Source organism: Abramis brama, assembly GCF_963993115.1.
Source record: "Abramis brama genome assembly, chromosome: 11".
Classification (NCBI taxonomy): Eukaryota; Metazoa; Chordata; class Actinopteri; order Cypriniformes; family Leuciscidae; genus Abramis; species Abramis brama.
Genome location: NC_139973.1, coordinates 24,356,715 through 24,374,451, shown reverse-complemented (window position 1 = coordinate 24,374,451; position 17,737 = coordinate 24,356,715). Strand labels below are relative to the sequence as shown.

The 17,737-nt window shown below is 37.4% G+C and overlaps 1 protein-coding gene across 1 annotated transcript in view; it reads right to left on the bottom strand.

Moving 5' to 3' along the window:
• Window positions 1-1,818: 1,818 nt before the first annotated feature.
• Window positions 1,819-17,737, bottom strand: part of nol11 (nucleolar protein 11) — a 46,800-nt gene continuing 30,881 nt past the window's right edge. Inside the window, exons 11-18 of the mRNA XM_084129370.1 lie at window positions 5,734-5,787; window positions 3,626-3,810; window positions 3,397-3,522; window positions 3,006-3,230; window positions 2,830-2,908; window positions 2,486-2,578; window positions 2,285-2,392; window positions 1,819-2,185 (exon numbers count right to left, since the gene is read on the bottom strand). Coding sequence (XP_083985496.1) covers window positions 2,072-2,185; window positions 2,285-2,392; window positions 2,486-2,578; window positions 2,830-2,908; window positions 3,006-3,230; window positions 3,397-3,522; window positions 3,626-3,810; window positions 5,734-5,787 — 984 coding nt within the window. The 3' untranslated portion in view covers window positions 1,819-2,071. The remainder of the gene's footprint in view (window positions 2,186-2,284; window positions 2,393-2,485; window positions 2,579-2,829; window positions 2,909-3,005; window positions 3,231-3,396; window positions 3,523-3,625; window positions 3,811-5,733; window positions 5,788-17,737) is intronic.

Below are 17,737 nucleotides of genomic sequence, written 5' to 3'. Positions count from 1 at the left end.
TCTTGCATCTATATTCCAAAGCATTCTTGAATTAAAACCATTTAAGTTCGGAATGTGCATGTCTATGCAAAAAGGGGCGGGGCAGGGCGGGGCGGGGGTGACACTTGTGAAAGTGAAAAAATAAATTATGAAATTTAACCTTAACCTTCAGCAGACACATGAACTGAACTGATTCTTGTAAGAGGGGAATCACACCAACTGTCTTCATATTTCATTTGACTGTTCACTGACTGCAGGTGTCAGTTTTTATCAAAAACTTCATATAATGACAGAAAACTTAAAGCAAGTGTTTATAGCATACATTTATAAAACTTAATGTCTTCCTGATTTAAACGCTGTTGAATTTGTGTGGTTTTGTCGACTCTAAACCTGCTCTGCAGCTCTGAGTTTAATTTAGGGTTGAAGCTAAACTTTGAAGGTGGTGCTAAAGCAGTTTGAAACTACTGTGACCAACAGAGCCTGTTCTCTGTGATGGATTTTTTAATTAATCATAACTAACATTTATTTTTCTTGATATATTTTTCTTCTGTATGCTTTTGAATCTTAAATGTTTCAAAATTCTTTGGCGAAAACTCGTGACCGAGTGTAAAAATAACCAACCCGATCTCACGGGAAAACGTACAAATTCTACGAGGTGGCTAATTCGTACGAATTCATACGACCTCACTCGTACGAATTAGTATTTTTGCAAAATCGTACATATTTTACGAATTGCCCAATTCGTAGGAATTCATACGAATGACCTACCCCTGACCCCGCCCCTAAACCTACCCATCACGTGGGTTTAGACAAATCGTACAAATTCGTACGAGTGAGGTCGTACGAATTCGCCAACTTTTTATCATTCGTACGAATTGGTCGTGAGATAGTGTTGAAAATAACATATGGGAAATGAAACTAGATAGATGTTTAGGTTTGAAACCTTTTGATTATGAAGTAATCATTAAAACAGTTTGCTTCTACCTAGTAACAGAAGAGTTTGTCTATGAAGAACCAATCAAATTGTAGGGAAATTATGTAATGTATCATGTCATTTTCGCCATGCTCCTATTCTATAAAAACTGTTGTATTCCTGTTTGCTGGTGGGATTCTCTATGAAATTTGTCAGAGATCCTCCGGCCATGATTAAATCTTTTTGGGTGAGATTCGCTGGAGAACTCTCCCGGCCGTGATTAAAGCATTTAAAGGACATTTGCTGAAGTCTGTCTGTTTATTATTGCTGCGCAGCAAGTTAGTTAAGGAAACAAGTTAGGGATTACTAACTTGGCCAACATCGACTGTAGACACGCTAGAGTATAAATATTATTGAACGGGGATGTCGACTGTAGATGAGACCCAGAAAACTAACGTCGACTGTAGACGTTCGGGAACATCGATTGTAGACGAGGCCCAGGCAGAGGTGCGAAATAGGGGAAAAATCTACCACATCTCCTTTGATTAAAGACCTTTTTTCAAATTATATTATTTGTTTAGTTGAATTATGTTTAAACATTAGGCTTCAGTTGACTTAATATATAGATTTCACAAATTATACAAGTAGTGCAGTAGAGGCCATTTCTAATGTTACATTTACATTACATTTATTCATTTAGCTGACGCTTTTATCCAAAGCGACTTACAATTGCTATATATGTCAGAGGTCGCACGCCTCTGGAGCAACTAGGGGTTAAGTGTCTTGCTCAGGGACACATTGGTGTCTCACAGTGGATTCGAACCCGGGTCTCTCACACCAAAGGCATGTGTCTTATCCACTGCGCCATCACCACCCCCTCAAAATTAATGTTCAGTTAATTTATAGAACATGAAGAGTGTTAAACATGTCTGTACCATATTTTATTAATTGAAAAAATTCTGCAAATGTATTGAAAACATTGACAACATTTTGCAAGAGATATCAGAGAACAATCTGGAAAGCATTACTTCAGTCTTTATTTCATAATTATTTTGGACGATTTTTTAAAAAGAATTTCAATCCATTTTTTTCTAAAAACAAACCAAGAAAACTGCCAAAAACTGGCAGAAAACGTAAGCCATTGTCAGCATTTTATTAAAAATGATCTGTGCAAGTCATCTAAAAGAGCTCAATAACTTCTATGGAGTACATGCCAGTGTCTTCAGATTGTTTGGACTTTTTGAGCACTTGAAGACTTCCCTCAATTTTTCCCAGTTCAGCATACAGTTTCACCTGAAAAGGGTTGAAAAGGGACACATTTCATTGTTATTTCTGCTTCACACAATACAAGAAATGTAATTTCCTATCAGCAGTAAAGGACCTGTGCTGTACCTGTGATCTCACAAACTTGTGAAGATCAGACACCAATCTTTTGGCTTCTGGTGCCACAGCCAAGATTGTGAAATGAGCATCTAGTAATAAGCAAATCCAGTCTATTATCTTTTTTTTTAAAAAGAAAAAAAGGTTAAAGGTTAAAAAAGGTTAGACCGATGCAAACTAAATATAATTGTTCAAAACTGTTTGATGACAGACCTGAGAAAAACTTGGTGTCCGTAGAGCTGGGATTTGTTTGTGAGCATCATGAGAATATTTGAGATAAAGGAAAAGTAGATACTGTAAAAAGACCTAAAAAAAAAAATTGTGAAGGCAAAGGTCATTAAAGATTTTATTCTTCCCATTAAGCCTGTAACAAACTACTGATAATTAATCAACAAATAAGCAATATGCTTTAAAATAAAACATTCCACATCCTGCCTAATTTTTTCACACTGGAGATAAAGGTCCTGAACATTTACCTCAGTTCCACAAATTGGGATACTAAATAATGGTAAACTCTATACCAACCTAGGCTAGATGTGTTTGTGTCAGATACTCACAATGACCTGCGGAACCGTGAGATCTTTTAGATGTGGCAGCAGGGGCTTGTTACTGTACGCTGTCTGCAGAACCTCATTTCTATCCGATAGGTTAAAGAAAACATGCAACCAGAACAAAAAAAGGAAAAAAACAAAAAGCATGTTTTTTAGTAAAACACCGTTTTGATAAAGGATACAGAAGAGCACCCTTGTGTAACCCCACAGGACAGCTCATAACCAGGGCTAAAGGATCTCTTTGAAGCATACTGCTGGGGGCATCAGATACATCAGTCTCTATTGCTGGGGGGCAGAAGCCATTCTGCTGCCCACCCTCCTCCTCCAATCCATTTTGAGTCAGCACTTTCATGAAGATGACACTCTCTGTGTCAAGATTCACAGTCTCAATCTCAGAGTCTGGAGTACTACAGTCACACAAGAATTTTATAAAAGTTAGTTTCACATCAGTTCTCTTTAATAAGACATTTGTGCAAATTATCAAAAGCTTAGTGTTATTGGGTTACAGTGGCTCAGTTATTAAGAGTGTAATGGTCTGAATGTCATTCAGCAGCAGGTAAGCGCAGGACTCACCTGAGAATTGTTTTAAGACAAGCACAGGTGACCGCTTCAGGAATGTCAGGAAACATTTGGAAAGCAATCTGACAGAGATGGAAATCTTTCTTCACCATGGCCAGGGACAGCAGATCAGGGCACACACTGCATTTCCCCACAAAAACAAGACAATGAACATAGATGCACAAAAAACACTAGTAGCTGGAAGACAACTGTTTCCACAGAGCTGATCACGTGCGGTCTTAACCTGTAGCAGAGGTACCGAGTTTCCAACAGCTGTAGAAATACAGCCTGAGGGTAGAAGTTGGCATCTGTCTGGGATCTTGACACAAGCTCTAATGCCATCCTGCCCGTTGCCAGCTGGAGGTCAGTCTGAGTCGTCAGACGAATAAACTCCCCCACCTCTGCTTGTACATCCTCTACTGCACCAGTCTAGCAAAAACCACACAGTGCATTACAAATTACAAACATTACAAACCATTGAACTATCCAAATTGCAAAGGCTGTTGTATATACATACATACACGTGAGAATATATTTGACCCTAATTTTTTTTTTTTTTAACTACATAACACCCAAATAAACATGTCTGTGTAAATAACCCCTTGGATCTTAATGTACTGTTGCCTTCTGGAGCATCTATGGGTTTTAGCACATTTGGTAATAGTTGTGTTTGCATCCCTCAATTGTCCTCAGAGTTAAAACCTGGATCATATTGTAACTGCTGTGAAGAGCTCAAAAGTGAGGAAGATGCTGGAAAACCAAAGAGTATGCCAAGGAAAAAAGTACCAGGAGGAGTTTCTTAAATAGTGGGCAGTTTCATGACAAAGCAGGAACTCACAGTGTCTACACCAGACACAGTGTCTACACCAGACAGATTTGTTGTCTTTTGTCGTGTCGCCACAGCTTGAGGCTGGTCTACACTGGACGCAACAAAGCGACCATTGCAAATCAATTTTTTCTTCCGTGACAGTACCAGCGTGAGTGCTTGAAGTACATCAAAACTAGAACGGGGCAGCAGTTTACTGTCAAGAATTTGTTGTCACGTCACACATCCAGTGTAGACAGCATCACTGATTATAACGGGTTCTATTTGCTTTTGTCACGTCTGGTGTAATGCACAATTATCATTTGTTAACATTAGTTAATGCAATAACTAACATGAACTAACAAGAACAATATATTCTTACAGCATTTCTTACCCTTTGTTAATGTTAGTTAATAAAAATGTTCAAATTAGTTCACAGTGCATTAACTAATGTTAACAGATACAACTTTTAATCTTAGTAAATGTTCATTTCAACCTTTCCTAAAACATTAAGACTAATAAATGATTTAGAAGTATTGTTCACTGTTAGTTAATGTTAACTAATGTAGTTAAGTAATGTTAACAAATGAAACCTTATTGTAAAGTGTTAGCAAAAAATATTAAGAAATCTACACAAACCATAAGAACCAAGACATTGAACCAGCTAATGAGTGTTAATTCAGTTATTTTGTTGAGAAATTGTATGTATATGTAGTATGTGAATATGTTTATGTGTAGTGCTGTACTAATAAATAAATAAATAAAATATCATGATTTTTTTTTTGATAAACATCTTGCAGACTCTTTAAGGGGTATGCAAACTTGAGTAGATCTGTGCATGGGCGTCGGAACCATTGTATATGGGTGGGACAAGACCCACCCACTTTTTAAGACCAATGATATTGGACCCACTTACTTTTACCGTCTCTGATTCAGCGCATTTGTCTTTTCATAGCGCTGTCAGTCAAATCCAATTATTAGGGAATTCCCTAATAAATTAAACTCCGCTGAATCGCTACATTATATTTCTCAACGAGCCGCAACTGACGAAAGTAACCGCCCGTTGTACCTTTCCAGTCAAATATTGCGTTGCAAACATCAATAACCGCTTTAAATTGTCATTGCTGGCAGATGACCATGGTATTAGTGGGATAATCCACGGATAGCTGTGCATTTAATGCACGACTTGGAGGCAAAGAACCGCCCGATGTGAAGTGGAGTGTAGTTTACTTGTTTTAATTAAAAGGCACCAGAATAGCCTACATGAAATGGTATTTACTCCAGTAACATTTTTCTGGGGGAGGACCCACCCACTTTTTTTTTTCTTCCGACGCCCATGGATCTGTGTGTATATATTTTAGTACAAATACATAATGGCAAATAAGCTAACAGTTAAACAACTACACAACTGTGGACATGTATTTTAATTATCGAATTAGCCATGTAGGAATTTGTGTGATTAAAAGATCTAACTTATCTTGAATATATCAAGTGACTACTAAAAATGGCAGAAACGTCTTTTTTGTATATGACCGACAGCCTTATACCTTGATGTGTTCTATAAGTTGATCCACTGTTAGTCCAGACTTGACAACAGAAGTCTGCAAGAAAAAGTAAAGCAGAATATATTAAGTGACAAAAATAGTCAGAATCAATACATTTGAAACATTAAATTATATTTGAGTGCATATTTATATGTACAAACAATTATTAGGCTATTTTAATGGTGAAAATCAATCAAATCATTAAAATACAAAATTACAAAATTAAAGATATTTAAGACCAATTTTTGGTAAAATTCTACAGCAACCTAAGTTATAGGTTATAGGTTTGGTTATAGGTTGTAAGTTATAGGTTCGGCAGCAACCAATCGGAATGTAGAAGTCCTCCACTTGAGAGGATTCCAGAGAACGCAGTCCTGTAAACTTTGGTTCCGACCACATTAGTTCCCAAGCAAAAAGGAGAGGTAAGGCGTGCAACACTATTTATAGGCAACATTTTCGCTAGAACGCTTGTTTTTCAGTGGGAATGCAAATTAGACTAGCACTTAACCATGAACACAAAAGCCACACCACACAAATGGCTTTTAATTGGTTTATTTCGTAAGCAAACATGTCACTATAATTGTTATGTTCTTTCCATCGATCAATTTCTTACTTTCACATTTAAAAGATTCCACAAGGTTAACTTATACCCTACTTGTGGGAAGTCTGCACAAATAACGATCAACATTTCCATTTATTTTACATTTAACCCTCTGGGGTCTAAGGTGTTTTTGGGGTCCTTGAGATGTTCTGACATGCCCTGACATTTGTGCTTTTTTCAGTTGCTTATAAACATTAATGGCAAAGGTGTAATTACACTATTTAGCACAAACAGGGCTACCATAATATGTGAGCAACATGTATGTACATGTTCGTAATTTTGAGAGAATAATGTTTATGCATGGTTATTGAAAAAATTAAAAACTAAAGTTTCTGAAATAAGGCCACAAAACACATACTAAATGTGTCCACAAGACTTTTGACTAATGGATGTTGTCGCCTAGAGTTTTTGCTTCAAAATGATCTGAAAATCATCAACGGGCGTCAACGATCCAACACCATCATGCATATTGAGTGGTTTGCACCTGAGACGACAATGGGGCCCGCATACATAATGAGCCATTCATTCAGGTGTGTCACTGAGCCACAAGAAAGAATGCAAGAGCTATATATATATTTGGTAGAATGAATAATATATATAAAAATAAAAATTATTTAAAGAAAAGGCTTATATTTACCTTTTAATAGTTAGTTTACATCTACATTGTAAATATTTTTTTTATTAAAAAGGTTACAATTACAACAGCAATTCGTGTGTAATCTTTCTTTGTAAAAACTAAAGTATACATTTTACCTTACATATTTCAAAGTTAAGGATTCATTACTTTGAATATAGCCTAGGCTACATTGGTACAAACACTATAACATTATTTGATGACTTTATTTTTGACAAAACATACTATATTTAAAGGGGACCTATTATGCCCCTTTTCACAAGATGTAAAATAATTCTCTGATGTCCCCAGAGTGTGTATGTGAAGTTTTAGCTCAAAATACCCAACAGAATTTTATTTACAGCACGTTTAAATCATCATTTTTTGGGTCTGTGAAAAACGCACTGTTTTAGTCCTTCTCCTTTAAATGCTAATGAGCTGCTGGTTCACGTCACAGGGGGTGGAGCCTAAGCAGCCGCGATCAGAGTTAGAACAGGGAAGATGATAATAATAAAACAGACAGTCACAGTAATGGTGTTCATTTCGACCATAAAAATGCCTGCAGAGTCAGAGAATATATGCTGTATGGAGTTGGAAAAGGTATAGTTTAGTTTAATTACGATTATAACCTATTTGGCATTGCTTGTATACACTATTAATGCAAGCCTGCTGTAGGACTCCGTCTGACGATCTAATTGTCTGAATGATGACACAAAATATACTGATGAGTTTAATAAAGTTTACTGTATGTCACACAAAAGATGAAGCATCAGTTTTTCTTCAGAAAATCACTGTTAGAGCTGAGTAAACAGTATAAGAAGTGCATAAGTAACTTACATAAATTTCTGTAGAGTTGAGGGAGCATTTTTTTTTAAAACAAAATGAATCCACCTCGTCTTCAGTGGCTGGCAGATTTCAAGAGTAAATAAAGAGAGCTATGTGAATGAATACATCCAGCTACAACACCTTCAACGCTTGGGAGATGCTTCGACGCTTTTCGTGAGTGATTGCTGCAGCAATGGCTGATGTGTAAACTCGCAGTGAACTCGATCAGGGCGGGTCTAAGTTATAACGGCGGTGTCAGTCAACACTCGTGGGCGGGGCCTGTGGCTTTAGTGATGTCACTAAAGCCACATTCTGAAAACGGGTCGTTTGGAGAGACTGCTTTTGATTTACGGAGATTTAAAAAAAAAGGAGTGAGTGGATTTTTATCACTGTAGGGTGGTTGTGTACACACACTGCCAACACACATTTATGTCCAAACACCATACAAAAGTGAATTTTGCATAATAGGTCCCCTTTAACATATGAGCAAAAATTGGCAAACAAAAGCTTAGAGGTGGCAGATATTTTACAGTAAAAATGTATAATCTATCCAAAACTAGTCAACGAAATGTTGTCTTTCATATGTCTGTAACATAGGTCTTTCATTTTTATTATAAGGAATATAAATGTTAATGTGCAGCTTAATACGTTGCTTATACAAATACATTTTATTTCAACATTTCAGTCGATTTTTACTCATCTCAGTATAGCAATACAGTTTGCTAAAAGCGGATCATTCACACACAGAAATGCGATTCAAATTTAAACCGTCTTTTTGGAGTTGTGGTAAACAGCGCGCATCTCTGCCGTTCATTCATTCACACACAGAAACGCGATTCACTTGAGAATGAAAAAAAAACTTACTACAGTATTCCATAGCGATCCCTTGCTCCTCGAAATACCCGCAATTCTGAGGTACATTTTCCATTATTATTATTACGATAGTATTATTCCTCACAGCGCTGCGAGACGGTGTAAACAAGTAAAATGATCTGATTAAACGATGTGTTTTCTCAAGCTGATATGGGGGCGTTCACAGTTTGCATGGATTGCCTCAGTCATTTGCGTTTGAATAGCGCGCGCTCTCCGTGGGCGGGATCACATTAAAAATAATGAGCTGAGATGAGAACGACTGACATCTCTCTCTTTTCATACATATTACATAACTGAGAATATTTGTTTTTTTTATATAAATTACTTCATTCAAAAGAAGAGAATTCAAGCTTCATGCCTGTGTGCCTGTTTGACTGAGTATTCGCTGAGTTTTTTCATTTTTGGACGCGTTTCAGAATTGACTTCACTGACAGAGAGTAGGCAGAACTCGCATCATGTTTATTTTTCTTTATTTGGCAAAAAGCACAACACTTTGTTTTTATTGTGAGTATACACAAAAATAATACACACTTAACAGGATCGATTGATGTATGAAACTTGTTTGTAATATCAAAGTCAACAGTATTTTGAGTCCCGTTTGAACTGATAAGAAACAAAGTGAGCAAATCACGCCGGCGCGATTGTCGACCCCAGGGGGTTAAAAACTGAGCTAGCCCAAATACAATATACTGTAGTGCTCATATATACAAAAATACATTGTAGTTAACTTCTGTAAAATAAAGTTCTTAAGTTTAACTTAAGTTAAATTGTAGTTGAATCCTCACTGCCCATGTTATGCTGGGAGAGCATGGGTCACCACATGATTATTTGATTAACAGAAATCCCCCCCCCCCCCTGAAATTCACTAAATGTAGCTTCAAAACATGCAATCAATAATAAAGTAATAAACGAGAACAAAGAATCACATCACAGATGCAAGACTGTAGAAAATAGAAAATGCCGGGCCATCTGGTTGAGGAACGACTACATATTCGACTACTATCCAATATGTTAGTTCCGCCTAACATATTGGAATTCATCAATGTATACTTAGACTGTAGAGGCTAATAATGGGTTTTCTGTTCAGAACAACAGTGTTGTTATTAGACCAATCTAAATAGGGTGAGCCTCAACCTCTGATTATTGTAATATTCTAAGTGTAGGAAACCTTGGCATGATTATACGAAAGTTACCATTAGAAGTTAAAGGACAAATCAAGTGAAAAATGAACCTGGGCTTAATTAACACATGGTTACCGAGTCGATCGTTCCCTGCGATGCGTTTTCATGAAAATCGAATGTATAGAGTTTTATCTTTAAAAACATTTTAGCTCATAACACTAGTATATGGGGCACAGAGTAAGTAAAAATAAATCGCTAGTTAATACCACTAACAAGGCTCAAAATAGCCTCACACTAACACGGTAACATAATGAGGGTCCTTACATACAAACCGAAGCATTGAGAACTTTGTAAGTGTACAGACAGTTTAATAAGAAGATACTTAAAGATAAAGACAGTACATTACGCGTTGACATGCAGGATCCATCTTGGAAAACAGTCTCGACTAATCGAGCCACGAACGCCGTGCTACGTTACATTTCACAAACGTAATTCCTATCGACCAGCTATCCTATCGACGGCGTTCGTGGCTCGATTAGTCGAGACTGTTTTCCAAGATGGATCCTGCATGTCAACGCGTAATGTACTGTCTTTATAAAGTATCTTCTTATTAAACTGTCTGTACACTTACAAAGTTCTCAATGCTTCGGTTTGTATGTAAGGACCCTCATTATGTTACCGTGTTAGTGTGAGGCTATTTTGAGCCTTGTTAGTGGTATTAACTAGCGATTTATTTTTACTTACTCTGTGCCCCATATACTAGTGTTATGAGCTAAAATGTTTTTAAAGATAAAACTCTATACATTCGATTTTCATGAAAACGCATCGCAGGGAACGATCGACTCGGTAACCATGTGTTAATTAAGCCCAGGTTCATTTTTCACTTGATTTGTCCTTTAAGTTGGTCAGCTCATTTCTAATGTTATGGTCGTGACCTCTGGTTAGATATAGTTTTACTATAGTTACCATAGTTCTACCAAGTGAGTACAGATCTATGGTGAAGGGGGGGGTTCTGGAATCCACTGCGGCTTCAGTGCATCTAATGAGTGATTATAATCAAGGTATTAATCAATATTTTTCCTTCTAAAAATCACATGAGTTGAGACTTCTCTAGGCTTATGAGATTTTACTTTGTTATTGAAGTCACAAGCATGATTATCGAAAACGTTCTATTCATGTATTTTCTAATGTCTGTATTTGATATCTGAATGCAGTAAACAGTATTTGCTCATTTAGCCCGGATTCCAGAAATGAAAAATGGACTTGTTTTGTTTGAGAAAGGTCTTCAACGTGTTAAAACATATAAGGGTCATTGGAACCAATAGTTTAAGTGACCATTTCTTGGCATTTACTTTACTGATTTATATTAAAGTGTCCTCTCCTTGAGAGAAAGAACATGTTATCTTGATGTTGTGAGAAGACTCTCCTGTTTATAGTTAGAGCCTAGCCAAATCCAACCTTGAAGCTGCTGTGTGTGTGTTAGTATTCTTGATTACAGGTTAAGGAACAAGTGGCATTATTGGAGATTGATTGACATTCTGGCGCCCAGCAACCCAGATCTGTGACCTGGAAGGTAACGACGTGCCAAAATTCAGGGTCCGTGTGTCAGCCGCATAATCAATGGAGATATGCTTTAGTCTGTCTGTTTATGTGAGGAAAATGTGTGTTTATTTCTTAGCCAATCAGAATCATTCAACCTGAAGTAATGACGTAGCTTAGACCTTAGAGTAGGATATAATTGCTGTGATCTTTGTAACTGTAAGAGGGGCGTCCTACGAACTCCTTGTGAGTCTTGAAGTTGACTTTTGCCTGATGAAACTGGAAACCATCTTCAGTAAAATTCTCTTTAATTTATTATAATTCTGACTCGTCTTAAATTGACTGCACTTCTGACTCCGGGTCTTAATTAATCATATCTGGTCCTTGGGTCTTTAACTGTAAATCCCCTAACAATGGGGACTACATAATATACTTTTAAGTGAGTACAGATCTATGGGGACTACATAATATACTTTCAGAAATTAACAAGCATGGTGCAGTTACCTAAAAAGTAGTAGTCAATCGCCTCTGTTAACCCCCTGAGGTCGACGGTATCGCCGGCGATACCAGCTCGCTTTTTTTTAATCAGTGTAAAAGAAACTCATAAATACTCTGTTGACTTTGATTTTCCATAGGAGTTTCATACATCAATCGATTCTGTTAAATGTGTATTATTTGTGTGTATACTCACAATAAAAACAAAGTGTTGTGCTTTTTGCCAAATAAAGAAAAATAAACACGAAGCGAGTTCTGCCTTCTCTCTGTCCGTGTAGTCCATTCTGAAACGCGTCCGAAAATGAACTGTAACTCAGCGAATACTCAGTCAAACAGACATACAGACACACAGGCATGAAGCTTGAATTATCTTCTTTTAAATGAAGTAATTTATATAAAAAACAAATATTCTCAGTTCATGTAATCTGTAAGAAAAAAAGAAAAAAATTAAATCGCGTGTGTGAATGAAAGATGATGTTTTAGCAAACTGTATTGCTATACTGAGATGAGTAAAATCGACTGAAATATGTTGAAATAAAGTGTCTAGGTTTTGACAAATGCAAATATAAATGTAATTTTACAAAATATTATCGATTTTCAAATACTGCTGTATTGAATGAACAGCTTTTAGCAAACTCTATTGCTATACTGAGATGAGGAAAAATATCAAAAATAATCAAAAATAAAGTCATCAAATAATACGTTTTGTATACTTTAGTTTTTAAAAAGAAAGATTAAACTTGAATTGTTGTAATTGTAACCTTTTTAATAAAAAATATATATTTATAAGGTAGATGTAAACAAGTAAATATAATTTTTTTCTTTAAATAATTTGTATTGTTTTATTAGTGACAAATTTGTGGAGAGGATAAATATTCCAAAACTGAAAATACAGTATGAGAATTAACTGCACAATTACTAGACATGTTTACCTTGGATATTATACAATTTGCAAGCACAATTTGTGAAAAAAAAAAAAAAAAATGCAATGCCTCCAACTGTGAACCAATTTGGTAGTGTATATATATATATATATATATGTGTGTGTGTGTGTGTGTGTGTGTGTGTGTGTGTGTGTGTGTATGTATATATATGAGTTCAGATGCAAAAGCCTCTAAATGCCATCTGAAATTTTCTTCTAGAATGATCATTTTTAATATAGCTTGTATATTTAAGTTAGCTATAGGTGACACACCTGAATGAATGGCTCATTAAGTATGCAGGGGCATTGTCTAATCAGGTGTGAACTACTAAATATGCATGATCGTTTACGCCCCATCCGCATATTGGCTTTCCAAACTAAAAGTGTTTTGCAAAACTTAAATCAATGTATCGTTTTATGTGAATGATTAGGCAGGATGATTTTCACATCATTTTGAAGAAAAAACTCTAGGCGAGGACATCCATTAGACATCCAAAAGTCTTATTGACACATATTTAGTATGTGTTTTGTGGCCTTATTTCAGAAACTTTCATTTTTAGTTTTTTCAATAACCATGCATAAACATTATTCTCTCAAAAATGAAAACATGTACATACATGTGGCTCACATATTATGGTAGTCCTGTTTGTGCTATAGAGTGTAATTTTTTTTTGCCATTGATATGTTTTTAAGCAACTGAAAAAAGCATAAATGTCAGGGCATGTCAGAACATCTCAAGCACCCCAAAAACACCCCAGACTCCAGAGGGTTAATGACCAAGACTGGCGAGCTTATGATTATGAGATCGTATACCCGGCCGGTGCGAGACTCAAAGTGTTATAGGAATCCAGATGAACGAGTGTAATTTCAATAAAGAGTTAAATAGAATAATCAAACGTTAGATCCAAACAGTGCCATCTTAATGTCCTTGTTGCATTATGAGGGATGTGCGACTCCTCACTCAGCATTGGATTCCATCCCACACAGAAGCCTACTCTGAATGACCTTAACCTGCCCCCAACCCTGGAGGTGGTAAACTATCTTTAAGGGCGTTTTCACACTGGCAGTTTGTTCAGAACGGGGCACGGTTCGCATGGTAATGTGAAAGCGGTCATGCAGACCAGGGCGCGCACAGGGGTACCAAAAACCAGAGACAACCTGAAGGAGGTGGTATGAGATTGGCAGCACTCGAACTGTGCCACGTTTCGTGTGATTGTTTCGTTTCGTTTATTTATTTCAACAGGGACAATGTGCAAAAAACATTAATTAAAGATGCTTTGCACCAGATTTAGCTTGAGCTAGTTTCCATCTGCAGTCCCCGAGCAGGTGAATTTCAATACAAAATATACAATATAAAATATAATTAGTCACTCAAATACAACTATTAATCCATTCATTCAACCATTCCCCATTACAACCATCAGTCCAAGTAAATCATACCAAAATTACTACAATAAAACATCACTAAAAGTCATATTTACATACACAGTTATCTATGCTGACACGACTGGTTTTCCAATAGCACTTTCCTTGTATTGCGAGAAAAATCCTTCAGGTCTAAGGAAAGTTTCAGACATTGTGGGAGTTTGTTCCATTCTTTGATGCCTTTAAATGAGAAGGCTGTCTGTGCAAAGGCCGAGCCATGTTTAGGCAGTCTACAATCATTGCAACTCGTGGACCTGGAGCTCCTAGTCATCTGTTCAGAACAGAGCTGGACAAATGTTTTCAGGGGAGGAGGCGCAATATTATTAAAATTTTTAAAAACTAATCACACATTGGCATACACAATTATATTATCAAAGTTTAACATGCTATATTTTCCAAGAATCAGACAGTGATGATATCTCAGTGGCTTTTTGTCTAATACTTTAACAGCTTGATTATATAAAGATTTTAAAGGTTTTATTGCCGTTTCACTCATCCGTGACCAACAAGAAATACAGTAATTAATATGAGGAATTATCATTGCCTCCAAGTAAATTTTCTAAAAACAGACAAACTGTATTTTAGCATGCTGCAAATTTTCTTAACATGTTTTTTGAAAGTAAAGGTTGAATCCAAAACAAGGCCTAGATATTTAAATTCCTTCACTACTTTTATTTGACTCTGGTTTGCATAAATGCATGGAAAGGAGGACTTCAGTCGTTGAGTTTTGGTAAAATACATTGCTACTGTTTTATTTACATTCAGTGTGAGCGAGGCAGAGGAAAGCCAATTTAAGATGTTTCCCATAACATTGGTTTCTTACTTTTGACTCTTACGCACTGGACACGGTCACTGAGATATGATTCTACCCACTGTAGTGCACTTAGAGACAAATTATAGTTGCTCAGCTTCCTCAGTAGCACAGAGTGGTTGACCGTGTCAAACGCCTTGCTTAGATCCAAAAACACGGCGCCCACGACCCCCCCCCCCCCTCTTTCCAGCTTTGCCTTCACCACCTCAATAAAGTAACAACATGCAGTTTCGGTGGAATGGTGTTTTCTATATCCAAATTGCATGGGATGTAGCATATTATTTTTGTTTAAATGTTCTTTTAATTGCTCTGCAATTACTTTCTCTGCAATCTTTGAGACAACAGGAAGTATGCTAATCGGCCTGTAATTGCAGACCTCATGTTTGTCCCCCGATTTGAATACTGGCGTGATTACTGCGGTTTTAAAAGCAGTGGGAAAAAAGCTCTCTTCTATTGATTTGTTTATCAGGTATGTGATGGGAGTTACAAAAATTTCTTTGTTTAAGAAGAGCATTGTCCATTCCCCAAATATCTTTACTTTTAGAATGTCAATGATTGCAACATTTTTTTATTTCAAATTCGTTTGCCAATTTAAAATTTAGCATGTTTTGTTCATGTGAAATACAATCAGACTTCGTACAAATCAATACAATCAGATGCTCGTACATAATTATTTGAGTCTCTGTTTTGAATTCCCAGTTCTTTGACTGATTCTATGAAGTAATTAAAATGATTCGCCACTATTTGAGCATCAGTTTCCAGATTTCCATTAATATTAATTTCTATTTTATGACCTTTACAACTCTTCCGACCAGTTACTTTATCAATGGTTTGCCAAAGTCTTTTAGTGTTTCCTTTTGATTGTTCAATTAAATTCATAAACAAATTTGCTTTAGTTCTTCGTAACAGTGCTGCATCTCTTAGTTTCATTAAATTCCACACAGTCTCATTCATCCAGGGAAGAGGTGTTTTACTTTTGATCTTCCGAGATGATTCTTTTGGAATATTTCGATAGGAGATCACTAAAGGTTATCATAAAGTCATTACTTGCTGATTGGCAATTTTTGCCACAAGTTATCTGATTCCATTGAATTTGTTCCATTTCATTATAAAAAAATTCCAAGTCTCTTTTTGAGATATATGAAGTCCCTGTATTGATATCAATTCTATTAGAAGTTTTATATCTCGCTTTTGATAACCTCCTGACTATCAAAGTAAGGTTGTGGTCAGATAGACCAGTTATCAGGTTATAGGATTTTGCAATTCGTTCTTCTCTATTTGTGAATATAAGATCAATCAATGTTTGGGATGATTTTGTTATACAGTATTAAAGGGTTAACCGAAGCGTTTTTGTCTTTCGCTTTCACAGTTTGTTGAGGCGTATCTGTGTTTGTAGATGTAAGAGCACCTCCTCTCACCTCAATGAAAGTTGTTGAATCATGTGAAGGCAGCGCGACGCCATTTCCAATAGTCAAATCGGCAGTTGGAATTCCTGGCTTGAACACATCCGTGCGATCCTCCGTGCCACACCCAGCAACCACCAGGGCCGCCATCGATGAAAACCGCCCATCAGAAATCGAGCCAGGAGCACGCGTCGCTCCCACGGCCGTGCAACAAGCCGACAAGCAGCCACCGCTAGCCACGGAGACGCCAACAATTCCCAACCCCTCGCCGCGTGCACAGCCAGGGCAGAGAGCCGGCCCAAGGCCGCCGGCAACCACCCTCGCCGCCACTGCAGACCCGCCCAGGATTGGACAGGGGAAGCCCAGACAGCAGGGGCACCAAACCAGGAGACAGCGCACCACCAACCGCCGGCCCAAGGTGAGCGCAGGCCGTTGACAGCCAGCGGAAACAGAAGCCCCAATGATGGTGAGTGAGTTTGACTAATGGGACTGTCGAAACCGGGACGCTGGGGGCTGTTTGGAGAAGAAGCCGATAATGTGGTACTCGAAGCTGGTAGCTGTGGTCCAGGATTGAGTTCTATATCCCCGGCAAGTAACAGCACAATTAACAGTTCAACTTCTGTACGACTTCTGTGTATCTGCATATCGTCAATATGGTCTTCACAGTCAGACAGATCCAAGAAAAATAGATTTCTAAGCGGTTTTCATTTACCTTAAATCTTTTGACGCCACAACCAGAAGCACTGTGGACCATTCTAGCAGAGTTTGAATGCCCAAGAATGTGCACAAATCTGATCTGCCTCTTTCATGACCAGATGACGGGCCTTGTCCTCTCCAATGGAGCTTCTTCATTCCCATTTGCTATTTTAAATGGGGTTAAGCAAGGATGTGTGCTTGCTCCTAATCCTTTTCAACCTGTTCTTCAACTGTGTCCTGGCACATGCTCTACAATGACTCGAGAGAGGAGTGTACCTGTGATACAGAATTGATGGTTCCTCCTTTGATCTCCGGAGACTGAATACCAAATCTAAGACAATCGAACGGCTGATGCACTGTTTGCTGATTGATGACTGTGCCCTTATGGCACATTCATAGTTGGCTCTCCAAGTCAAAGTGGACAGATATGTGGAAGATGCCCATCTGTTTGGCCTCACCAGTCTTAGTAAGACTGAGGTCTTATTCCAGCATGCTTCTGCTGCATTGATCTAGATCAGTACTGAACACTGCTCCTGGAGGGCTACCATCCTGCAGAGCTTAACTCCAACAATAATCAGACATAACCACCTAATTAAGGTTAAATGTTTTCAACTAGTTTAAAGCCCATGTTGCAGGTTAGAGTACACAGTAAGCCAATGTATAGAAAAATAATGTAGGAACTA